Source organism: Neovison vison, chromosome 7 (genome assembly GCF_020171115.1).
Source record: "Neovison vison isolate M4711 chromosome 7, ASM_NN_V1, whole genome shotgun sequence".
Taxonomy (NCBI): Eukaryota; Metazoa; Chordata; class Mammalia; order Carnivora; family Mustelidae; genus Neogale; species Neogale vison.
Genome location: NC_058097.1, coordinates 47932579 through 47957997, shown reverse-complemented (window position 1 = coordinate 47957997; position 25419 = coordinate 47932579). Strand labels below are relative to the sequence as shown.

The 25419-nt window shown below is 44.4% G+C and overlaps 2 protein-coding genes across 5 annotated transcripts in view; both read right to left on the bottom strand.

The window, feature by feature from the left end:
* LOC122911716 (zinc finger protein 184-like) overlaps nucleotides 1-4916 on the bottom strand; it is a 29795-nt gene extending 24879 nt beyond the window's left edge. For both annotated transcript variants that reach the window (XM_044256699.1, XM_044256697.1), the window contains exon 1: nucleotides 4793-4916. The gene's annotated coding sequence lies outside the window, so the exon portion shown is untranslated. The remainder of the gene's footprint in view (nucleotides 1-4792) is intronic.
* A 4999-nt stretch (nucleotides 4917-9915) lies between these two features.
* LOC122911729 (putative protein ZNF720) lies at nucleotides 9916-25191 on the bottom strand. 3 transcript variants are annotated; one of them, XM_044256718.1, is made up of 6 exons: nucleotides 25012-25191; nucleotides 20842-20966; nucleotides 17143-17201; nucleotides 13788-13914; nucleotides 12979-13074; nucleotides 12245-12829 (listed from the first exon to the last, which is right to left on the bottom strand). In XM_044256718.1, exons 3-6 carry the CDS (start codon nucleotides 17155-17157, stop codon nucleotides 12639-12641), a joined length of 429 nt encoding a protein of 142 aa, XP_044112653.1. In that variant the 5' UTR covers nucleotides 17158-17201; nucleotides 20842-20966; nucleotides 25012-25191; the 3' UTR covers nucleotides 12245-12638. The 3 variants fall into 3 exon arrangements, with proteins under 3 accessions (XP_044112652.1, XP_044112653.1, XP_044112654.1); XM_044256719.1 differs by having other exon boundaries at nucleotides 12737-13074; XM_044256717.1 differs by lacking the exons at nucleotides 12245-12829; nucleotides 13788-13914; nucleotides 20842-20966 and adding an exon at nucleotides 9916-11408.
* Nucleotides 25192-25419: the final 228 nt, after the last annotated feature.

The window sequence follows — 25419 nt, the reverse complement described above, 5'->3', positions numbered from 1 at the left end:
TAATGGCTGACCTAAAGACGACATTGATCAAGCCACAAGGGCAAGGCCTCCTCCCCGCACCTTGTAGGCCCTCTTTACCATATAAAAACTCCGTTGAAACCTCCCATCCCTTCACCATCCCCCCGCCAACCGCAAGTTATATAACCTGACATCCCTCACAACCCGGGGCAGCAGCTCTTCCTGCCCATGGGTCCTGTCCCCGTGCTTTAATAAACCACCATTTTGCACCAAAGATGTCTCAAGAATTCTTTCTTGGTCATCGACTCCGGACCTCAGCCCACTGAACCTCACCTAGGTTCTAGAACTTCATGACAACCTTAGTTGACTGAGGCCCCAGGCAACCTCCTCTAGTGCATTTTACATAGAGTATCTCTTTCACGTGCTAAAGATAAAGACACACACACATCCGTTTTTAGAATAAGAACGTTCCAAGTTTTTCTGGCCTCATACCCACGGAGCTTATGTCCGCATTTCCTTCCTCCCCGGCTGCACACAGCTGATCGAGAATCCAGACGAGCCGAAATGAGAAATGATTTCCCTCCCTGACATCCCAGGACCAGACCTCATCAGCCACAGGAATATCGGACTCCACACCTTCCACTCTGGATCTGCCACCAACGGAATCTTGTCACTCCTCACAGGACTTTAATTCAAAGTGACAACGGCTGATGCCCTATCGAAGCCAGGTTGGGGACAGGACAGAAGGCTCTGGGACATAGAGAAGCATTCTAAAGACCTAACTGTGAGTTATCACTTCTGACCAGATCTTAAAAACAGGTGAACGCAGAAGCAAGAAGCACCGGAACTCAAGGCATCCACATCTGCAGCTTCTAAACTCGAGGGTCTGCAGAGAAACCAAGGACACGGCTCTACGGGGACACCAGGCTCACCTGAGAACCAGCCATTTCTGCCTTCGCCTCCACCTCTAGATTGCGTCCTCACGAGGGATCTGGGGGGAATCACAGCTGCATCAGGAGAAAATGCCCTGAAATCCAACAATAGAGCTCCTTCTCCTCACACCGCTGGCCTGTGGGCAGGACTTGGAGATGCAGAAAAGGCCCAACTTCCCAGGCCTTTGTGTCCGGAGCAGCTCAGAAACTGTGAGCTCCCAGGAGGACACCCATCCCTGCATTTTCCTCACCTGCTTTGTGGGGAGGGAGGGGTCCCCTGCCACCGCCACTCACAACGTCAGCATCAGTATCAGAACCGCGGGTTGCAGGGACCCGACCCTCCCAGACTCAGGGAGCAGAGACCCTGTCACCTCTTCAGGACCAGAGCCAAAAATCCATTCTCAGATGTCCTCAGGCTCCCCCCTGGTGCCACTGACAATCACCTGAGCCCTTAATTAACACAACAGTGTTGTTTTCGCCCAAACCAACTGACAGAATCTGAGGGGGGAGGACAAGAGAAGATCCTTTCTGAAACTTCACAGGTGACCCTGCCGGGAGGGAACTGGGGAGGTGACCAGACCAAGCAGGGGAACCAAGGCTGGGGCTGGGAGAAGAGTTTGAGCCCTGCCTTCTCCACCATCAGAGTTTCTGGAGACTGGTTCCTTCTTTCTCTTTCTGCTACACAGAGGGAGACAGCTTACACACCGAACACATGTAAAAATGCAAATGTTTCTTTTAAAGTAAACACAGGAGTTCAGAGTTTTTCCTTTATCTTCCTTTGATTCAAAATAAACCGACCAGGGGCGCCTGTGTGGCTCAGTGGGTTAAGCCGCTGCCTTCGGCTCAGGTCATGATCTCAGGGTCCTGGGATCGAGTCCCACATCGGGCTCTCTGCTCAGCAGAGAGCCTGCTTCCTCCTCTCTCCCTCTGCCTGCCTCTCTGCCTACTTGTGATCCCTCTCTCTGTCAAATAAATAAATAAAATCTTAAAAAAAAAAAAAAAAACAAAATAAACCGACCAAAAATAATGTTCAGGCCAAGGAGACATATTTTTGGGTGACTAAATATTCCCCTCCAGTACCTGTTTCTGTTCATAAGGACCTGCCACACAGTTTTCCACACTGCATGTTCTTTTTACCCTCCCATCGGGGATATACGAGAATTCCAATTCTCAGCATTCTCAGGAAAATTGGATGTTATACTTTTTCTTTATTTTAGGCTTTCCAGAAAACACTGAGTGGTTTCTCACTGTAAACTATGCAGTCTTCTTACAACAGCTGTCTTGGTGACTGAAATAAAAACCACTTGGAAGGCATCAGGTTGAACAAACATAAAAGCAATTAATGCTTCAGTGAGACTCCATTTCCAAATAAGTAACCTTTCTCTTCTCCACAGACCTCTTCTCGCTTCTCAGCCCTTTGATTAGGAACCTGGTTCTTAGAATATAAGTGAGGTTTGGTGTGTGAGGTGCAGAGCTAAAGAAAGGATTCTTTAGACATGTTTGGTGCAAAATGGTGGTTTATTGACGCACAGGGACAGGACCTTGGGCCGAAAGAGCTGCTACCCTGGGGCTGTGAGGAGTGGTTCATTATATACTTGCCAGTTGGGAGGGGGTCAGGGATGGTGTAAGTTTCTAAGGAGTTTTGGAAGCCAGGTTTCCAGGACCTTGAGGAGCTAGGTATTATTGGGGAAAAGGTTATTCATTATCGGTAATAAAACCTTTGTTGTGAGACCCTTTAGATGTATGTCAGTGGGCTGTATGCTTGGGAATGATTGTCAACACGTATCTTGAAGCATTTAGAGATAAAGTTTACAAGGAATAGTTACAGTAGACTTCCAGGATCCTGGTTGGGGGAAGGGGGTCTGTCAGGCTAGGATTGCCCTTTGTCCTTAGCAAAACCTCAGGGTAGAGGTTGTTGAGTCCCTAGAGGAGAGTCACTCTGCCTGTATCAAGGGCTTGTCAGTGGGTAAGGAAATTGAGTAATTTTTCTTCTGCCTCTGCTTCCCACCTCAGTGAGACTCCATTTCCAAATAAGTAACCTTTCTCTTCTCCACAAACCTCTTCTCACCTCAGCCCTGTGATTCAGGAACCCCCACCCTGACGACATGAAGAACATGACTGGCAACACAGACAAATTCCTCTGGAAATCGGCAATTATCCCGTATTTCCCTACAAAACCCCAGCCCCTTCCTCTGGGTGGGCTGCAGGTTTCATGGCCCTGATCTGCTGAGGCCTCCTTGGCAGGAAAAGCAATGAAGCTCTGGCTGCCCTTGATCCCCGGCTCTGTCTGCACATTCTGTTCTGGGTCTGCAGTGTGGAGGTCAGTTCACACAACAGAATGAATGTGAGGAGAGGAAAATTTGTTTTTCCTGTGCTGTTCTCAATGATGTCAGACAGTTTCACAAGAAAAAACAAGTTCTTAAGTATATGAATGAGAAAGATGAGGCTCAAAGAGGTGACACTTCTGTGTGTCACTGTGACTTATGAAGGAGGAGGTATGATTTAGAATTTCCAAAGAAGGGATTATATTCAGAGGAGAAAGGAAAGACGATATGTTTATGAAACAATGTTTGTCCTCAAGGAAGGCAACTTTTCTTTTCTTTTTTTTTTTGCAGTTTTTTTCCAGTGTTCCAAGATTTATTATTTATGCACCACACCCAGTGTTCCATACAATCCATGCCCTCCTTAATACCCACTACCAGACTCACCGAACTCCCAACCCCCCGCCATAACCCTCAGTTCCTTTCTCAGAGTCCACAGTCTCTCATGCTTCATCTCCCCCTCCGATTTCCCCCAATTCACTTCACTCCTTCTCCTAATGTCCTCCTAGTGTTCTCCTCCTAATGTCCTTCCTTATGTTCCACAAATAAGCGAAACCACATGATAATTGACTCTCTCTGCTGACTTATTTCACTCAGCATAATCTCCTCCAGTCCCATCCATGTTGATACAAAAGTTAGGTATTCATCCTCTCTGATGGAGGCATAATATCCCATTGTATATATGGACCACAGCTTCTTTATCCATTCGTGTGTTGAAGGTCATCTTGGCTCTTTGCACATTTGGTGACTGTGGCCATGGCTGCTATGAACATTGGGGTACAGATGGCCCTTCTTTTCACTATGTCTGTATCTTTGGGGTAAATACCCAAGAGTGCAATTGCTAGATCATAGGGAAGCTCTATTTTTAATTTCTCAAGGAATCTCCACACACTGTTTTCCAACATGGCTGCACCAACTTGCATTCCCACCAACAGTGTAAGAGGATTCCCCTTTCTCCACATCCTCTCCAACACTTGGTGTTTCCTGTCTTGTTAATTTTGGCCATTCTAACTGGTGTAAGGTGGTATCCCAATGTGGTTTTGACTTGAATTTCCTTGAAGGCTAATGATGATGAACATTTTTTCTTGTGTCTGTTACAGGTAGGCAACTCTTCATGATATAAACTGTTAATCTCCAGTATCCATGTAGGAAAGAGCATTAGGGTTTGAAGCTGATGGCAAGGAAAGGATTCTTGAGATGTCTCTGGTGCCAGAGGTGTTTTATGAAAGCATGGGGACAGGACCTGGGGGCAGAAAGAGCTGCACTGTGTCATGAGGCATGGCCCACTACATACTTTCAAGTTGGAGGGAGTTTGGAATAGCAGAAGTCTCTAAGGAATTTTGGAAGCAAGGTTTTAGGACCTTGAGGGGGCTAGCAGTAGTTGGGAAAAGGTCATTTATTACCATCTAAAAAAGCTTAGTCATGGGACTCTTCTGATGTGTCTCGGTGGGCCATCTGCTTGGGAGATGATTGCCAGTAAGTAGCTAGCAGGGTTAAGAGGAAAAAAGAAAGAAAGAAAGAAAGAAAGAGAAAGAAAAAGTATTTCCAAAAAAAAAATGTTATATGTTAAAGTAGACTTACAGGATCCTGCTGGAGGTTAGGGAGTTCAGGTCAGGATTGTCTTTTCCCATTAGCAAACTATTAACATCATGGCAGTTGAGTCCTTGGAGGAATATCAGTCTGCCTGTTTCAAAGGCATGTCAATGACCTGTAGGTATAAGGATATTAGTATGTTTTCTTCTGCCTTGGTTTCCCACATCATGATCATCTCTTTTCCTAATAAAGGTCCTCTATCTAATTGATTCTTACATATATACGTATGTGTATGTGTATATGTATATGAATATATACATCTCAGCATCACAGCAGAAGGAAATAATAGCATTTGTAACACAGGACAAACCTAAAAGACAGTTTTCTAATTTAAATTGAAACCCTGCCTTGGCGAACTTAATAGTCTTTAAATTTCGGGGTGCACCTTTCCATGAATGATGGGCTAAACCCTTCTTTGTACATCTATACATCACACATTGTTTCCAAGAAGGACTGGTAATCCCACCTTCTGGCTCAACCACCCCTGGGAACCCATACACAACCTCCAAGCACCTCCCTATGGTCCCTAGGAGGCACAGTGAGTGGGCAGGCAATCATGAACTGTATCAGACTGCCCCGCTTCTCTCCTATTGATTCACTGTCCTCAAGCTCCTTTAAAATTCTTTAGGCCTGGCCAAATCCTTGGAGGCTTTGTTTGTTTGTTTAAGATTTTATTTATTTACTTGGCAGAGATCATAAGTTGGCAGAGAGGCAGGCAGAGAGAGAGATGAGGAAGCAGGTTCCCTGCTGAGCAAAAAGCCAGATGTGGGACTTGATCTCAGGACCCTGAGATCATTACCTGTCTGAAGACAGAGGCTTAACCCACTGAGCCACCCAAGTGCCCCTGGAGTTGATTTTTGAACATGAGTCTTTCTTCTTTCCAAGTGGCTCGCCTCCTGAATAATGCTGATATTCCATTCCCATCAAAACTCATCCTGTATGCATTGTCTTTTCAAAGGATAACAGCCAGCTTGGGCTTCTGGATCAGAAAATTGTCGGATCCTTCAGCACAGTGGTCAGGAAGAACTTGTAATATTTTAGGGTGCAACATAGTAAGTTGATTGAAATAGCACGTGGGTGGGACTTCTGCTGAAAAAGAGCTACACTTTAATTTTTTTAATATTTTATTTGAGAGACTGAGAGAGGCACTCCTGCATGTGGGTTGTGATGGGCAGGGGAAGAGAGACAAACCAAGTCACCACTGAGCAGGGAGCCCACCGCAGGGCTGTGCTGGAAACCTAACATCATGACCTGAGTCAAAGTGAGACCCTTAATTGACCCATTCCCAGAGCCCCTAAGAGCTACAGTTTTCCTGTTTGAAGGAGGTGGTTGTATACTTCCCGCTCAAGGGTGTGGGCTCTTGCAGACCATAATAGACTATAAATGTTTCCACCAATTTTTTTATTTTTTTAATTATTTTTTAAACATTTTATTTATTCAACAGAGACAGACAGAGACAGAGAGGGAACACAATTAAGGGGAGTGAGAGAGGGAGAAGTAGGCTTCCTGCTGAGCAGGGAGCACCATGCAGGGCTCATGACCTGAGCTTCGGGCAGACACTTAATGACTGAGCTACCCAGGCACCCCTAGAACTACACCGATTGTGGCTCTGAGAAAAGGGAGGCAAGTCCCTCACAGTAGTGAAGCAGCTTCCCTGAAGATCACCCAACCACACTGGATCTGACCTTGACTGGGGTTAACTACCTGGGAAACAGGGCTTGGAAGCAACCACAGCACATGTCTTGCTCATCCACCCTACGCCACTGCCAAGAAGTCTTCTTCAGCTCAAACAACTATTTTACCACGTGACGTCTTAAAGCTGCCCACGTGATTGCATCATCCAACACCCTTCTCCATCCCTTGTCACGGATCTAGCCAGGGGAAGTGGAGTAATCACTGACATCCAACAGCATTAGTCCTCAGGAAGACACAGGAGGTCCATCAGGATAAATCAGGACTTCCCTACTACTGAGAAACTCACATGTTCCATTTCTTTTCCCCATAACATATATTCATCAGATGACACGAGAAAGAGCTCCTGTGCCTTTGCAGTGACTAAAGGGAGCCACCTCCAGGTCCCTCCCAACACGGATAAGAGTTCCTCACATTTCCTTTTAATAAATCCAGTCTTTCTCGTGAAGGATGGTGCCTTCCTCAAATTTTACTTAGATTCACATCCCACATTGTCTGCATTAATGTCTGCATTAATACCGATTTGCTTTCCATCTGTCTAATCTCAATTAAGCATTTTCTTGAGGACACTATATTAATAATATAGTCAAAAAGGAATGGTTGTAGTGCCTACATAGGTGGAAAGAAAAATGACCACGAATACAACTGGAGATCTGAAGATAAGTAGGTCATAAAACAAATACAAGTTATTTTTCTACATCTAGGGAGTCACAGGCAACTATCGATAGTTGTCCTCCTCTACATCCTAATTCTTCAGCTTAAATATTTTCTGTCTCTTCCCTGGGCTATGTCATCACTCCTATTGGGATAGATTTCTCTTTCCTATGCGGTATCTATGACACACATGGGATGGTCATAGGCACATGTGTACCTCATAGTCACATCAAAACAACACTCAATGTAGGACGTGGGACACATACCTTCATTTAGGGCCATGGTGCAGTGCTAGAGAGTCCCAAGTCTAAGTCCAGAAGATGCCATTCTGAATAAAACAGATTTAGGGACGTGCTGTGGGAGGGGGAGTCTTCTCTGGGAAGGAAAGCACTGGGAGAAAGGAGAGATGGTGGCTTACAAGGACAGAGTGCAGATGTCATGAGATGTTCCACTAACTTGTCACCCTGAAGTATGTGACTGGGGAATGCACTAGTGAAAAGGGCTCCTGTTAGTGCAAGGGCCCTGCAAAACTGCTGGCTACACAAAATCAATGCCAAGTAGCAATATCATGGAGTACGTGAGCTAAAACACCAACAATATCTCTATGTTATATACCTCGGTAATACATCCACTGTAATATTATTCACAAAGAGGAGAAAATCACAGCATAGTCCAGGGGAAAAATAATCACTTATCCTTTAAACCTTCAGACGACCAAATGGATTCCTAGGTTTATTGTTCTACTCCAGTATCAAACAGGTGATTGACTTGATCAGCACCCTACAAACCTCAAAGAGATAGATGAACACTAGATGTAGGATAACACATCATTCACAACACACCCATATCCATGTTAAAAAAAGTGTTTTATTAATACTGTTTTTCTGAAAATAAATAAATTGGAAAAAAAAAGAATAGAGATTTGAGTTGGGAAACAAACAACAAAAAAGTGTTTTATTAATGAAAATATATTATGTTCACTCATACACTAAGTTATGTTTTTCAAATCCACTCGATTGTCACCATTCGAAATACAAAATACGCATGTGCAAAAGCATTCAAGTGTTGCAAGAAGGATGTGGGAGTACCTATTTCCAAAAATTTCACGACAGAGGTACACTCCTCAGAAATGTATATGTTCAATGGTATGGCATTGTAGGGAAGAGTTAGCTACCCTCCTTCAGTCATGTCAGGATTTCCTCATTTAAGCACATCAAGTCATATTCTCTAACGATTGCATGTAGGAAGATACATTAGTAGTTTACTGGTTGGCTACCTCTTTTTCCTTAAAGAACAATTAGGAAAACCTCCTATTTCTAATACTGAGGAAGTTCTTTAGTGTCAATACATGCAGAAGTGTGTGCTCTGAACACCTATCCCATGGAATCTTACATCAGTGTTACAACCGTAAGCACCATCTCCACTGAGATGTACTTTCTATGTTGTATATCACATGGTCCTCTTCCATGAAAAATTAGGTACGCATGAGTCCTACTTAATGGAGCAGGACATCTAGTATCTTCAACGTAGCAAGAATCAACAACATGGTCTTACACACCCAAGGGAAAAGAGAAATTTTCTGGAGTGATTTCAGGGGAAAACACATTAATATTCTTAGTCACAAATCTCAAATATGGTCAATGTAAGAAATTTTTAAAAATATTGAAATCCCTTATACATATGTGAAAGTCCATCCACTAATCCATTCAACAGAGTATCACATACATTTTTCTAAGTGTTTGATTTCTCCTTATAAGACTATTTTCATACAGACTAATTTCTGAATAGACTGAATAATGTATTCCATTGGCTTGATCTCTGTAACATTTATTGGCATTTGATGTTTAGTTAGTTTTAAAGCATTGCTATTTTCAATTTACTTTTATAACGCACTGTCTGGGGTTTACTCCAATGTATACCAAAATGAAGGTCTTTCCACATTCATGATGTTCCAAGGGTTTGAAGCTAATATGCATTTTGAGATATTGAGTAAGCATTGAATTCCAGTTACAGGCTTGGCTATGTGCTTTACATTTCACACTTTTACTCCTATAAAAAACTACAACGTTAAGAAAGTTGGGAGTCCCAACTGAGAGGGCAGACACATTCTTAGTATTTTTTTTTTCAGATTTTAAAAATTTATTTGACAGACAGAGATCACCCATAGGCAGAGAGGCAGGCAGAGAGGGAGGGAGGAGGAAGCAGGCTCACCACAGAGCAGAGGACCCTGAGATCATGTCCTGAGCCAAAGGCAGAGGCTTTAACCCACTGAGCCACCCAGGCATCCCCATTCTTAGTATTTGTACACTTACTCTCCTATATGAAATCTCTGATATGGAGTGAAGAGGGAGCTGTCCACAGGCACTCTCTCACATTCATTACATTCATAATTTTCTCTGCAGTGTGAATTCTGTGACGTGCAGTAAGGACTGTGCACCTGCTAGAGGTTTGGCCACATTATCCATCCGGTGTCTTTCCAGTATGAATTATCTGTTTAGAAGGTGTGCATGCTGGACAAAGACCTTGCCACACTGGTTCTATTTGTGAAGTTATCATCTGATATAAATTCTCTCATAGGTATGAATGGGTGAGCACTCCTTAACCGATTTTTCTCCCAATTTTTTCTTTCTTTCTTCACGATTTTATTTATTTATTTGACAGAGAGATGGAGAGAGAGCACAAGTAGTGAGGAGGGTCAGGCAGGAGGAGAGGGAGAAGCACACTGCCCGCTGAGCAGGGAGTCCAATGAGGAGCTTGGTCCCAGGACCCTGGGATCATAAACTGAGCCAGAGTGAGCACCCTAACCGACTGAGCCACACAGGTGCCCCTTTTATTGCATTGTGTACACTAGTAAGCTTTCTATCTAGTATGAATTTTGATGATGATTAGTGAGGATTGAGTGATTATAAAGGTTTTGAAAATTTGTGATATTGATGTGGTTTCCCTCAAGTATGAATTCTGTGATATTGAATAAGGGCTGAGCTATGGTTAACACGCTTGCCACATTCATGATACTAAGGTTTATCCCCAGTATGAATTCTGTGATGTTGAGTAAAGGTTGGGCTTTCATTAAAGGCTTTGCCACATTCTGGACATAAAGTTTTTCCTCTAATATGAATTCTGTGATGTCGAGTAAGTTGAGAAAGGTGGGTAAAGGCCTTGCCACATTCTTCACACTGGTAAGGTTTTTCTCCAGTATGAATTCTGTGATGTCGAGTAAGGGTCCTGATGTCAACAAAGGCCTTGCCACATTCCTGACATTGGTAACATTTCTCTCCAGTGTGAATTCTGTGATGTCGAATAAGGGGTGACTTATGGTTAAAGGCCTTGCCACATTCTTGACATTGGTGAGGTTTTTCTCCAATATGAATTCTCTGATGTTGAGTAAGGCTTGAGCTTCACTTAATAGCCTTCCCACATTCTTGATATTAATACCGTTTTGCTCTAGTATGAGTTCTCTTATGTCGAGTGAGGTGTGAGTGCACGTTAAAGGCCTTGCCACATTCTTGACATTGGTAAGGTTTCTCTCCAGTATGAATTCTGTGATGTCGAACAAGGGCACCGCTGTCAATAAAGGCCTTACCACATTCTTGACATTGGTAACGTTTCTCTCCAGTGTGACTTCTGTGATGTCGAATAAAGGGTGACCTGTGGTTAAAGGCCTTGCCACATTCTTGACATTGGTAAGGTTTTTCTCCAGTATGAATTCTCTGATGTTGTGTAAGCCTTGAGCTCCCATTAACGGCCTTCCCACATTCTTGGTATTTATAGCGTTTTGCTCTAGCATGAGTTCTGCTGTGTCGACTGAGGTGTGAATTCTGCTTAAAGGTCTTGCCACATTCTTGACACTGGTATGGTTTTTCTCCACTATGAATTCTGTGATGTTCAGTAAGTTTTGAGTGTGATTTAAAGGCTTTGGCACATTTCTTACACTTGTAATTTTCCCCTACAATATGAATTTGGTGATGTCTATTCAGACTTGAATGACTGTTCAAAGGCTTGCCACATTCTTGACATTTGTAAGGTTTCTCTCCTGTATAAATTTGGTGATATCCAGGATTCGCTGAGTGCAATGTAGAAGCATTGTCACATTCCTGACATTGGTAATGTTCCTCTCCAGTAGAGATCTGCAAATGTCCATTTATTGATGAACTGTCCTTCAAGGTTTGACCACCTTCGTCACATTTGTATACTTTTTCTCTAGTATGCATTCGCTGATGTTGAGACCAGAGTAAGACAAAACTTGACCCATGAAATTCTAAATAAAACATTGATGTATGACAGAAAAGGAAAACTTCAATATAACCATAATTTAAAACTGTGTCTACGTGCCCATGAAAAACAAGCATTTGATTGGCATGTCTTCATGGACTATAGCATCATAAATAATTCTCCTTAAAATCAATCACAAAATGCTATAAATGAAAATTTTATGAGCAATTAAAAGACTTGAAAGAAATACTATGTTAGTAATACACTCCTCCTCCTGCACAGATTGTAACCCTGTAATTCATTCTGTAAGACAGAGGAAACAAACAACATCTTTTCTCAGTAAATAAACACTGTGAAAGTTGAAAAATATGCTGAGAGACACTGTATATGAAATTAATATTTGGGGTTAAATTCTGATACATTCTGAGGAATGCAGAAGAAAAAGTTCATTATTAATTTCCCAGAAATAACATCACATTACTGAAAAGATGATTTTCCAAACATGGGGATTTAGGGTACCTGTGGGGATCAATTAGTTAAGCAGCTTCCTTCAGTTCAGGTCATGAGCTCAGGGTTGGGATCCAGCCCCACACTGGACTCCCTGCTCAGCAGGGAGTCTGCTTTTCCTTCTTCTTTTGCCTTTTCTCTACTCACTTTTTCTCTCTCTTATTTCTCAAATAAAAATTTTAAACAAAATATATGTGAATTTTACTAACAGTCTAACTCACTTCTTAAAAAGCACATGCACATGTCCTATCAGGACATTTGTTGTACAAAATATTGAGCTAAATCACTTATAGAATTAATCAGAAAGTGAAAACACATATGACAAAGTCACAAGAAGCTAACAGAAGACAGAATCATGATGCAATTATCAAAAAATGAGGTAATAAATGAGACTTTATTAAAGGCTACAAGTTCAAGTTCTAAATGTACTAGTTCCCCAATAGCATTTGTTATATAGGAATTCTAAGAAGTAAAGAGAGACATTATTACACTATTTCACCACTGAGGAACCAAACTCAAAGAGTGGAAATAACTATATGTAAAAAAAAAGAAAGAAAGAAAGAAAGAATAAGAAAAAAGAACATTTGAAGGTAAATAAAGCAGTACATTTTCTCATTTTAGGGCGGTGCTTTGTTAACTGATGAAGTTACTGAAGCCTCTGTAACATTAGAAAGTATAAGCCAGAGAACATTAGAAATCTGTCTCAAGTGTTCTGGGAATTTATGCACCAAACCCCCTGACCTACTTGTCTCATGATGAAAACCAGAATTTATAAAGACTTTAGCATAGAGGTCCTCAGAAATATAATGAATTCCCCAGGGTCCTCATAGCAATGGAGGGAGATTAAGGAGGCCTCCCCCTCCAATTGTATGATGATTATATGCTGGATCATCACTGGAGCTGAAGGAGAGTCCCTAGAGAATGAAAGAGCTTGATAATGTTGGAGAGCAGATGTCCCCTCTGGGAGAGAGAGAGAGAGAGAGAAAACTGGGCATGTCTCCAACTGATTTTCATTCAAGGAAAGCTACTAGAACCACAGCTTAAGGTCTACCTTCCTCCTTAAGACTTGGACCTCCCCTCTGTCATCTGCCTCATTCTTTCCCACCTACCTGGATGGGAGCCTCTGGACTCCTTTCTCTTCACATCCCAGAGCTGCTTCTCTTGCTCCAAAAACATGATCAGGTCTGGCTTTGACAGGAGGAGACCTGTTTATGAGGAAAAAGGAAAACGACTATTGCTGCCGATTCTAACTTCCCATGAGTCTTGTGTTCAGTGGAGTAGAGACGATATTAGACAATTTTAGAAAATGGTTTCCCGGGGTGCCTGGGTGGCTCAGTGGGTTAAGCCTCTGCCTTCGGCTCAGGTCATGATCTCAGGATCCTGGGATCAAGCCCCACATCGGGCTCTCTGCTCAGCGGGGAGCCTGTTTCCCCCGTCTCTCTCTGCCTGACTCTCTGCCTACTTGTGATCTCTCTCTCTGTGCAAATAAATAAATAAAATCTTTAAAAAAAAAAGAAAAAGAAAATGGTTTCCCAAAAGCTGTTGCCCAAAAGTCCATTTAGAACACACTGGAGGCATTTCCAATGTTCACATCCTGTTCTCCACTTCCAAGTAGCAGACATAATAAGAAGGGTAAATTTCAGTCTCAGGTGTAAGCAGCACCATTCTATGTCACTTAATGTTGAGAACTGCCACTCATCTTCACAAGCCATGATGTTACCTTGAGGAAGGAGAAGCTGACGCTGAAAAGGAAACATCATGAAGATTTGTCTCTCCATCCACAAACCCCTACTTTTTTCCTTTTCTGCCTGGATCTGGAATCCAGTCATCCCAAGAGAAATCGCCCAAGAGGCAGTCTTCCCAGGAAGGAACAAAACCCTGTGTGGGGCTTTGGAAACCTGGAAGGAGTCTTCCTCACCCAAGAAATGGAGATGTCCATAGTTCTCTAACATCACGTCCCTGTACAGTTGCCGCTGAGTGTGGGTCAGGCGTCCCCACTCCTCCTCAGAGAATTCTATGGCCACATCCCTGAAGGTCAGCAGTCCCTGTAACAAATAACCACAGTCACCAAGTGACCAGTGACAAACTGTGCCCCTAAGATGGTCCCTAAGATGAAGAGAAAATTAGTGTCACCAGCTAGAACCAGACCTGACCTTTTCACCTCCGTGACAGGAGTGTGGGAAGAAAGAAAACCTATGGGGCAGGGTGCTGCCTGGTTGAGAAGTTTCACTCCTTGAACTCCCAGAAGTCAACTCTTATCTACTACACAGAGGTGACAGCCCTCCTTGTCCAGTGCAAAGTGTTGGGATGTGGGAGAGGAACCAACGGTCAAGCAATTCTAGACATGTTTCTGATGTGAAATATTGGGGTTCTGGAGTGAATGATGACGGAATTGTTGATATACCCGTGTACAAACACTGTGGTCCTAATGCAAGGGAAGAGGAAAGTTGTGAGCAGTGACTGGTTCTATGCGTTCAGATGGGGAGAGGGTGAGGGATAGCAGGAGGCTCTAAGGAATTTGGAAGCAAGTTTCCAGGACCCTCAGGGCCTCCCAGCTGGTGTTTTGATGAGACCACTCACTGTTTAGTTAACACTTGAGTCAGGAGACCCTCCAGGTATCTATCAGAAAGCCACAAGCTTGAAGAATGGTGGGTAAGCTACATTTGGGGAACAGAATTCAAGGAAGTTTCCAAAGCAATTTTCATCTGTTAAAGTGGAATTACAAGATCCTGGAGGTCTACTGTCAAGCTAAGGCTGCTATTTGTATCCAACAAAACATTAACCTTGAGGCAGTTGTGCGTTCCCTGAGGAATGTCCCACTCTGTCTTTCTCAGGTATTTATCAAGAGATTGGAAGCTGGAGGAAATTGAATTTTATCCACACCTCTTTTGACTTTGTTTTCCTCCTCAGAAATTATAAGCAAGGAGGAACCAGATAGTTCAGTTGCTCAGGGTCTGCCTTCAGCTCAGGCCATGATCCCAGACTCCTGGGATGAAACCCTCAGTTGGGCTCCCCACTCAATGGGGAATCTGCTTCTCCTTCTTTCCCTGTCCTCACTCATGTGCTCTGTCTCACAACTGAGAAAATATGTAAAAGAAAGAATGAAAGAAAGAATGAACCTACAAGCAAGTGAAACACAGAAAAAAGTTTACACTGAAATGCGACAGTTCCTGCATATTCCTCAGTATCCTATGTTCCTTACAAATGACAGGAGGGAAAACAAGAACATTTCAGGGGAGGATCTGGCAGACAGCACCAAGCCAATAAAAGAAGTTCCCATCAGCTGAATGGAAACAAACGTTATCAGTGCCTAATGCATATCAAAGGACACATCATCACTGGAGTTTCCATTGGACTGGAAACAGGAATTCAGAATATAAATCTGATTTTGGAAATACAGAGATATACATGAACAATTGAATCACTGTAAGATTTGTAGTGGCTGCTTTTAGGCAAGCAGGCTTGAGCAAAGGAGTGGAGGAAGGGCCCCAGTGTCCCCTTGGCTGAGTCCAGACAGGCACAGCAAGGGACCCACCTCAAAATTCCCAAGAGCCTAAGGAACCAATGGGCTTCTGACAACCAGGTACAGTGAGCAGAAAGGAGCAAGTTCCTCATTCCCCAGAACTCCTCACCTTCCTTCCCCCTTTAAGGAACAACACCCCCCCGCCCCCACCCCTTGCAGATAGGCTCTCCTATGCCCTCCTGCCTGCTCATCTCTTCTGTCTTCCGGCAACTTCCACCGCCTTTGTTCTGCCTCAGGGAATTCTGGCAGTGGTGCGGGACAGACTTCCAGCTGATCAAGGACCCAAGTCTGGGGCCCCAAACGACTGACAGAGTAGACTACACTGAGACGGCAGAGCGTCCCTGTGCTAGTAATACTTAGCTTACTCCTTTCTTTTCTTTTAATTTTTAAGATTTATTTTTATTTTCGTCTTCTTGAAATATTCTGTTTATAGGGACACCTGGGGGGCTCAGTCAGAGGGCATCAGCCTTCTGCTCAGGCCAAGACACAAGGTCCTGAGAATGCCTCCTAAATTGAGGCCCAGGGTGAGTGTTTTTACTCAAAGTGGGGAGCCTTCTACCTCTGCCCATAACACAGCCTATTTGTGTTCTCACTCTTTTTCTTACAAATAAATAAAATTTTTTACAAAGATTGTATTTATTTCAAAGAGAGCAAGTGAGAGAGCACAAGCAGGCAGAACAGGAGAAGTAGAGGGAGAAGCAGGATCCCTGCCCACCTGGGAGCCCGATGTGGGGCTGGACCCCAGGACCCCGAGATCATGCAGAGCTGGAAGCAGAGGCTTAACCCACTGAGGCACCCAGGTGCCACAATAAATAAAATTTTGAAAAAAACAAAACAACAAAACTATAGTATTTATTTCAAAAGGATCAAAAGAGAGACCACAAACAGGCAGTAAAGCAGAGGGAGAGGAAGCAGCAGGATCCCCGCCCACCTGGGAACCTGATGTGGGGCTGGATCTCACGTCCCCAGGATCAGGACCTGACGTTGAGGTAGAAAGCAGACTCTTAACCAACTGAACCACCTTAGGTCCCCAAGACTGATTTATATTTTAGAGGAGATGGGGAAGGGCAGGAGAGGGAGAAAGAGAATGTCAAGGGGACTCCCCTCTGGGCACAGAGTCAGAAGCGGAGATACCAGACCAGGACCCTGAGATCCTGACCTGAGTGGCAATCAACAGTCCAACCTTAGTTGACTTAGCCCCCAGGCACCTTCCTCTAGTGCATTTTAAGTAGAATATCTCTTTCAAGTGCTAAAGATGGAGACACACACACCCATTTTTAGAATAAAAACTTTCCAAGTTTTTCTGGACTCACACCCACCGAGCTTATGTCCACATTTCCTTACTCCCAGGCTGCACACAGCTGATAGAGAATCCCGAGAGCCCGAATGAGAAATGATTTCCCCCACTGATATCCCAGGACCAGACCTCATCAGCCACGGGAATCTCGGACTCCACACCTTCCCCTCTGGATCTGCCACCAATGGAATATTGTCACTCCTTGTGGGACTTTAATTCAAAGTGACAATGACTGATGCCCTATCGAAGTCAGGTTGGAGACAGGACAGAAGGCTCTGGGACTTAGAGAAGCATTCTAAAGACCTGTGAGTTATCACTCCTGACCAGATCTTAAAAACAGGTGAACACAGAAGCGAGAAGCACCCGGACTCGAGGCATCCACATCTGCAGCTTCTAAACGCGAGGGTCTGCGGAGAAACAGAGGACACGGCTCTGCGGGGACACCAGGCTCACCTGAGAACCAGCCATTTCTGCTTTTGCCTCCACCTCTAGATTTCGTCCTCACGAGGGATCTGTGGGAAATCACAGCTGCATCAGGAGAAAATGCCCTGAAATCCAACAACAGAGCTCCTTCTCCTCACACCGCTTGCCCGCGGGCAGGACTCGGAGATGCAGAAAAGGCCCAACTTCCCAGTCCTCTGTGTCTGGAGCAGCTCAGAAACTGTGAGCTCCCAGGAGGACACCCATCCCTGCATTTTCCTCACCTGCTTTGTGGGGAGGGAGGGGTCCCCTGCAACTGCCACTCACAACTTCAGCGTCAGCATAGGAACCACGGGCTGCAGGGCCCCGACCCTCCCAGACTCACGGAGCAGAGACTCTGCCACCTCTCCAGGACCAAAGCTGAAAAACTACTCTCAGAAAACCACCAAATCCCTCAGACTCCCCCTGGCCTCACTGAAAATCACCTGAGCACTTAATTAACAAAACAGTGTTGTTTTAGGCCAAACCAACTGACAGAATCTGAGGGGGAGGCCAACAGAGAAGACCCTTTCTGAAACTCCACAGGTGACCTTGCCGGGAAGGAACTGGGGAGGTGACCAGTCCAAGCAGGGGAACCAAGGCTGGGGCTGGGAGCAGAGATCGAGCCCTGCCTTCTTCACCATCAGAGTTTCTAAATTTTTTTTTTTTTTTTTTTTTACCATCAGAGTTTCTGAAGACTGCCTCCTTCTCTCTCTCTCTGCTACAGAGACCACTGAGAGACTGAATTTTCCTGTATAAATGCAAATGTCTCTTTCAAAGTAAACACAGGATTTCAGAGTTTTTCCTTTATCTTCTTTTGCTTCAAAATAACTGACCGAAAATAATGTTCAGTCCAAAGAGACATATTTTCAGGTAACAAAATATTCTCCTTGAGTAGGTAAGTGTTTCTGTACATAAGGACCTGCCACACAGTCTTCCACACTGCATGTTCTTGTTACCCTCGGATCAGTGATATGAGAATTCTAATTCTCAGCATTCTCGGGAAAATTGGATGTTATCCTATTTCTTTATTTTAGCCATTCCAGAAAACACTGAGTGGTTTCTCACTGTAAAGTTTGCAGTCTTCTTAAAACAGCTGTCTTGGTGACTGAAATGAAAACCAATTGAAAAGTATCAGGATGAACAAAGAAAAAAGCAATTAATGCTTCAGTGAGACTCCTTTTCTAAAACAGTAACCTTTCCCTTCTCCACAGACCTCTTCTCCTCACTTCTCAGCCCTTTCTTTCAGGAATCTGGTTCTTATAATATAAGTGAGTTTTGGTGTGTGAGGTGCAGAGCTGATGACCAAGAAAGAATTCTTTAGACATTTTTGGTGCAAAATGGTGGATTATTGAAGCACAGGGACAGGATCCTAGGCAGAAAAAGCTGCTGCCCTGGGGCTTGCCAGTTGGGAGGGGGTCAGGGATGGTGTAAGTCTCTAAGGAGTTTTGGAAGCCAGGTTTCCAGAACAGTGAGGAGCTAGGTATTATTGGGGAAAAGGTTATTCATTATTGGTAATAAAACCTTTGACGTGAGACCCTTTAGATGTATGTCAGTGGGCCGTATGCTTGGGAATGATTGTATCTTGGAGTGTTTAGAGATAAAGTTTACAAGGAATAGTTACAGTAGACTTCCAGGATCCTGGTTGGGGGAAGGGGGTCTGTCAGGCTAGGATTGCCCTTTGCCGTTAGCAAAGCCTGAACGTGGAGTTTGTTGAGTCTCTAGAGGAGAGTCACTCTGACTGTATGAAGAGCTTGTCAGTGGGTAAGGAAATTGAGTAACTTTTCTTCTGCCTCTGCTCCCCACATTAGTGAGACTACATTTCCAAATAAGTAACCTTTCTCTTCTCCACAGACCTCTTCTCCTCACTTCTCAGCCCTTTGATTCAGGAACCTGGTTCCACCCCGATGACATGATGAACAGGGCTGGCAGCACAGACACAATTCCTCTGGAAATGGGACATAATCCCAGATTTCCCTACAAACCCCCAGCCCTTTCCCCAGGTCGGCTGCAAGTTTGAAGGCCCCACCTGCTGAGGCCTCCATGGCTGGCAAAGCAATGAAGCTCTGGCTGCCCTTGATCCCCAGCTGTCTGCATGTTCTGTTCTGGGTGTGAAGCATGGAGGTCAGTTCACACAACAGAATGAATGTGAGGAGAGGAAAATTTGTTTTTCCTGCGCTGTTCTCAATTCTTTGGCTGGTCTAAGACTTAAAATGATGTAAGACATTTTCAGTAGAGAAAATGATTAAGTTCTTAATTATGGAAACAAGAAAGACATGAGACTCAAAGACAGGTGTTTGAAGTTTCTGTGTCATGGTGACTTAAGAAGGAGGAGGTAGGGTTTCGAATTTCCAAAGAGGGGATTATATTCAGAGAAAGGAAAGATGAAATATTTATCAAACAATGTTTGTCCTCCAGGTAGACAACTCTTATTATTTTTTTTCAATTTTATTTTTTTCCCAATGTTCCAACATTGTTTATGCACCACACCCAGTGCTCCATGCAATATGTGCCCTCCTTAATACCCCCCACCAGGCTCACCCAACCCCCCACCCCATCCCTCCATAACCTTCAGTTTCTTTCTCAAAGTCAATAGTCTCTCATGCTTCATCTCCCCCTCTGAGTTCCCCCAATTCAATTCTCCTCTCCTTCTCCTAATGTCCTCCCTGTTATTCCTTATGCTCCACAAGTAAATGAAACCATATGATAACTGACTCTGTCCGCTTGACTTATTTCACTCAGTATAATCTCCTCCAGTCCCATCCATGTTGATAGAAAAGCTGGGTATTCATCCTTTCTGATGAAGGCATAATAGTCCATTGTATATATGGACCATATCTTCCTTATCCATTCATCTGTTGAAGGGCATCTTGGCTCTTTGCACACTTTTGTGACTGTGGCCATTACTGCTATGGACATTGGGGTACAGATGGCCCTTCTTTTTACTACGTCTGTATCTTTGGGGTAAATACCCAGGAGTGCAATTGCAGGATCATAGGGTAGCTCTATTTTTAATTTCTCAAGGAATCTCCAGACTGTTTTCCAATGTAGTTGCACCAACTTATATTCCCACCAACAGTGTAAGAGGGCCCCCCTTTCTCCACATCCTCTCCAACACTTGGTGTTTCCTGTCTTGTTAATTTTGGGCATTCTAACTGGTGTAAGGTGGTATCTTAATGTGGTTTTGATTTGAATCTCCCTGTTGGCTAATGATGTTGAACCTTTTTTCATGTGTCTGTTATAGGTAGGCAACTGTTTGTGATATAAACTGTTCATCTCTGGTATCTATGCAGGAAAGAACGTTAGGGCTTGATACCCATGGCAAGGAAAGAATTCTTGAGATGTCTATGGTGCAAAAGGTGATTTTATGAAAGCATGGGGACAGGACCCAGGGGAAGAAAGACCGCACTCTGTCATAAGGCATGGCCCATTATATACTTTCAAGTTGGAGGGGGGTTTGGGATAGCACAAGAATCTAAGGAATTTTGGAAGCAAGGTATCCAGGACCTTGAGGGGCCTATCAGTTCTTGGGAAAAGGTCATTTATTGCCAACCAAAAATCTTTAGTCAGGGAACCCTTCTGATGTCTACCAGCCAGCCATCTGCTTGGAGGATGATTACCAATAGGTAGCTAGGGGGTTTGAGAGAAAAGGGAAGTTTCCAAAGGAAATGTTTTATGTTAAAGTAGACTTACAGGATCCTGGTGGGGGTTGGGGAGTTCAGGTCAGGACTGTCTTTTCCCGTTAGCAACCTATTAACATCATGGCAGTTGAGTCCTTGAAGATGTCACTCTGCCTGTTTCAAGGATATGTCAATGACCTGTAGGTATAAGGATATTAGTAGTTTTTCTTCTGCCTTTGTTTCACATATCATGATCAGTTCTCTTCCTAATAAAGGTCCTCCATCTAATTGATTCTTGAATACACAGACACACATGCCATTTGTATTATAGGACAAACCTTGAAGACAGATTTCTAACTTTTTTTTTTTTTTTTTTTTTAAAGATTTTATTCATCTATTTGACAGACAGAGTTCACAAGTAGGCAAAGAGGCAGTCAGGGAGAAGAAGGGAAGCAGGCTCCCTGCTGGGCAGAGAGCCAGATGCTGAGCTGAATCCCAGGTCCCTGGGGTCATGACCTGAGCCAAAGGCGCAGGCTTAACCCACTGAGCCAACCAGGCACCCCTCAAAATAACAGATTTAAGCAAAACATATTTGAGTACAGTTAACCCATCAGCAAGATAATTGGTAGTAAAATCATGCCAAATACAACATTTAAATTTACATCTCAGCAAGAAAGTTTCAGCAAACACTATGATCAGCAGTCAACACTGACAGCATTTTCATGAAAGTGAGTCTGGGACTAGGGGCCCAGTCCGGGCTCTTCCCGTTCACTACACACAGGATGCCTGAGCGGGGACCCAGAGAAACAGGTAAAGGCGGAAACAAGACAAGGACAGTAGAAGGCTAGAACTGTTATTATTCATGGACGATGGGATTACATACCTGAAACAGCAGAGTTTGTATTTCGAGTGTTAGACTAACAAGAGAATTGAGCATGTCAGGGAGGGAGAACTTCCCCTGCCCTGTGTTCCCTCTCACTGGCCTTAGAATAAAATTGACATGAAACAGGCGTATGTCCGTGGAACCCAGACAGATATGCAAGTCCAAAGACAACAAGGCACCACGAAGCTTACTTGAGCTAAGGAGAGGGGCAGGGAAGAAGACTCCTTGGCAAGGTGAGAGAGAGGCTTGGAAAAACAAGATTGTTCCATCAGGCAGATGAGGGGCCTCGGTTAACACCTGTCTTCCTGCAGCAGGCTCACCTTTCTGATGTGTATTAGGCAGTTACATGGGAAGCAGAGGGCCCTTCCTGCATCTGCTGGGTTTTTATTACTTTTAGCTCAGAACAACTTTTATGTGCCACTTTTGGGGGCAGCTTGCTTTGTGTCCCTACAAGAACACAGAGCAAATCCTTAACACAGTGACATCAGTCTTTCTGCTTTACTAGCAGTAATTAAAAAATAATGCAAACAAAAATCGAACGGGTTGCATTTCCCATCAGCAAATACACTGTAACTCTTTCTTATGAGGCATTTCCAGATTTGCACAAAGGAGAACATAACATTAAACATATCAGATGGTCTGGTTAAATTAGTTTTTGACTTAATGTAAGAGGTCATCAATATCCTTACTATTATGAGTTGAACTGTGCTTTTTCTCAGAGAAGATATTGTTAAGTCCTAACCCACCCCCCCCCCTTGGCCCCTGGCTTCCTCAGTGTGATCTTACTGGAAGTGGGGTCATTGCTGATATAATGAGTTAAGATGAGGTTATCCTGGGGTAGAACAGGGCTCTAATTCAATATGACAGGTGTCCCTATATAAAGACATGCATCTTGTGAAGATGAAGGACTGAAGTGATGCACCACAAGCCAGGGAAAGTCAAACACTGCTCACCAAGACCAGAAGCTAGAGGAGGGGATGCCTGGGTGGCTCAGTTGGTTAAGCTGCTGCCTTTGGCTCAGGTCCTGATCCCAGGGTCATGGGATTGAGTCCCCCATCAGGCTCCTTGCTTGGCAGGGTGCCTGCTTCTCTCGCTGCCTCTGCCTGCCTCTCTGCCTGCTTGTGTGTACTCTCTCTCTCTGGCATATAAATAAAAATTTTAAAACAAAAAAAGAAAAGAAGCTAGAAGAGCCAAGGAAAGATTTTTTTCCCGACAGGCTTCAGAGGGAACAGGGCCTTGCAGACACCTTCTACACTCAGGACTAGGAATCAATACATTTGTTTTTATTTTATTTTGGCTTCTCTTTCTTTCTTTCTTTCTTTTTTTTAAAACATTTCTGTTTTAGGCCACCCTATTTGTGGTATTTTTTTTTAAAGATTTTATTTATTTGCGAGAGAGAGAGAGAGAGAGAATGCACACAGGCAGGCTCTCTACTGAGCAGGAGCCTCTTGTGGGACTTGATCCCAGGAACCTGAGATCATGACCTGAGCTGAAGGCAGATGCTTAACAACTGAGAAACCCAGGCATCCCTATTTGTGGTACTTTCTTAAAGCAGCCCTAGGACTCCTATATGTTTAGCAAATGCACAATGAAATAGTGTAAAATTATGTACCAGATACTAAGAGTCTTTTCAATATATAATTATTATAAAACCCTTGAGAACTCATCTGTGATACAATTTAAAGGAAAAAACACTGGAAATTAAAAAAAAATTGGAATCAAATTTAAATGAAACTTGAGGATACAAAGATAGGAAAAACAAAACAAAACAAAACAAAATAACCCCAAAACCAAAAAACCAAAAAAAAAAAAAAAAAAAAAAACCCACAAAACCCTTGTATGGGGAATACTCTTTCCAGTGGGGCACTGGGGTCGTACACATGCCACTAAAAGAGGACTTCGGGTGCCGCCATTTTGACCTCAATCTTTCTGGTTGGGTTCCTTCCAGTTCGAGTCTCAGCTCACATGGAAGATCCTGAGAACAAATCATCCTGAGGGAAACTGAATCCACCCCCTCAAGGAAAGAATGGCCTTGAGCCAGCCAGTCCCCACCAATGATTGACTCACAGACGCCATCACTTAGACTTCCACTGCCTACCTGCACTACTACTCATCCACCCACCTTTGCCCTACATTTTCCTTAGAAACCTGGCAGTATTTTCAATAGTTTGGAGAACAGTCTTTGAGAGGCTACTCTGATGTCTTCCCACTGTCCGTGTCCCTGAAGCAAATCCTTTTTTTCTTTCACCACCACTGGTTTTTCTGCCTTTGAGTTTTGTCAGTGGGAATGGCAGAACCTGGCTTGTTTGGGACCCCAAAAGATGCGGATCCCAGCCCTCCGCTGTGATGTGGGAAATCGAGGCAGAAGAGAACTTATTAAATGCTCTTACTGACTACAGCCCAGTGGTAAGTCTTTCAAACAGACAGTGACATTCCTCTAGGAACTCAGCTGCCTTGATGTTCGTACTTTGCTAAGGGCAAAAGACAATCTCAGCCCAACCCCCTGGATCCTGCACGTCTACTTTAACACATAAAAACTCCTTTAGAATTTTCCTGTAGCTCTAACCTAGTCCCCACCAACCCCACCCCGCCAAGATATGTGTTAACAATCATCCTCCAAGCATAGGACCCACTGATATACACTGGAAGAGTCTCATGACCAAGGTTTTACTAGATGGTAATAAATGACCTTCCCCTAACAGCTAGCCCCCTCAAGATCCTGGAAACCTTGTTTCCGAAATTCCTTAGAGACTGAGGCTACCCCTAACCCTCTCCCAACTTGAAAGTATATAATGGACCACCGCTCATGACCCCAGTGCAGCTCTTTCTGCCCAAAGGTCCTGTCCTGGAGCTGTAATAAAATCACCTTTTTGCATTAAGACGTCTCAAGAATTATTTCTTGGCCGTCACTTCAGGCCCTAACATCTTTCTGACATCAAGCTGCTGTTGCACAGCTGCCCCCGAGCCACAGCACGACTAGCACATCCCCCTCATGGGATGAGCCTAGGGATGGAACAAACACGACCTGTCACGGGACACGAGCCTGTCACCTTCTGCAGGGGTAGCAACAGTGAGCAGAATCCCCGGCGAAAGGGGCCGTTCGTGATGCTGTGGGGGTGGCGCCTCAAGATAGGGTGAGGTGCACAGAAGCCCCGGACCAGGGAGGACACCGGGCAGGGGGCGGCCGCTGGCGGGACGGCGCCCCCGCGAGTGGCATCCGGCCACTAGTGGGGACTTTCACACGGCACCGGGTGCGTGAGGAAGGTGGGCCAAGGGTACCAAGCAGAGAAAAGAAGAGGCAGGTGGTGTCCCCACGCCAGAGCTGGAGAAGAACCAGGGATGGCCTCCCCGGGATTTTACCGGCAACGGAGGCTAGACCCAGCCCTCCGATCGTGTCCCAGCGACGTCCGGGCTCATGACTGGAGAACACAGGGGCCTTTAGTATCCTACCACCCCCACACCCATGTACGGTCCTTGGTCGACTGAGCACCGCCGCGCTACAGCTTGAAGCGGAAACAAAGTGACCTTCTACAGGGAGACCGCCAGGGCTCCAGAACCGCTTCCGGGTCTGCCGGAAATACGCCATGGCTGTGCTGGGAGTGGAAAAGGGCGGGTCCGCGGCGGTCGCGGGGGCGGGGTCTACGAGTGAGCGGGGCGTCGGCTTCCCCTACGTCCCGCCCCATTTGCCAGACCGAGCTTGGTCTTCTGGTTTGGGTTCGTTTGTGTTCTTCCGGCATCACGCGGAGCCCCTGGCAATGCCTCCTAGTA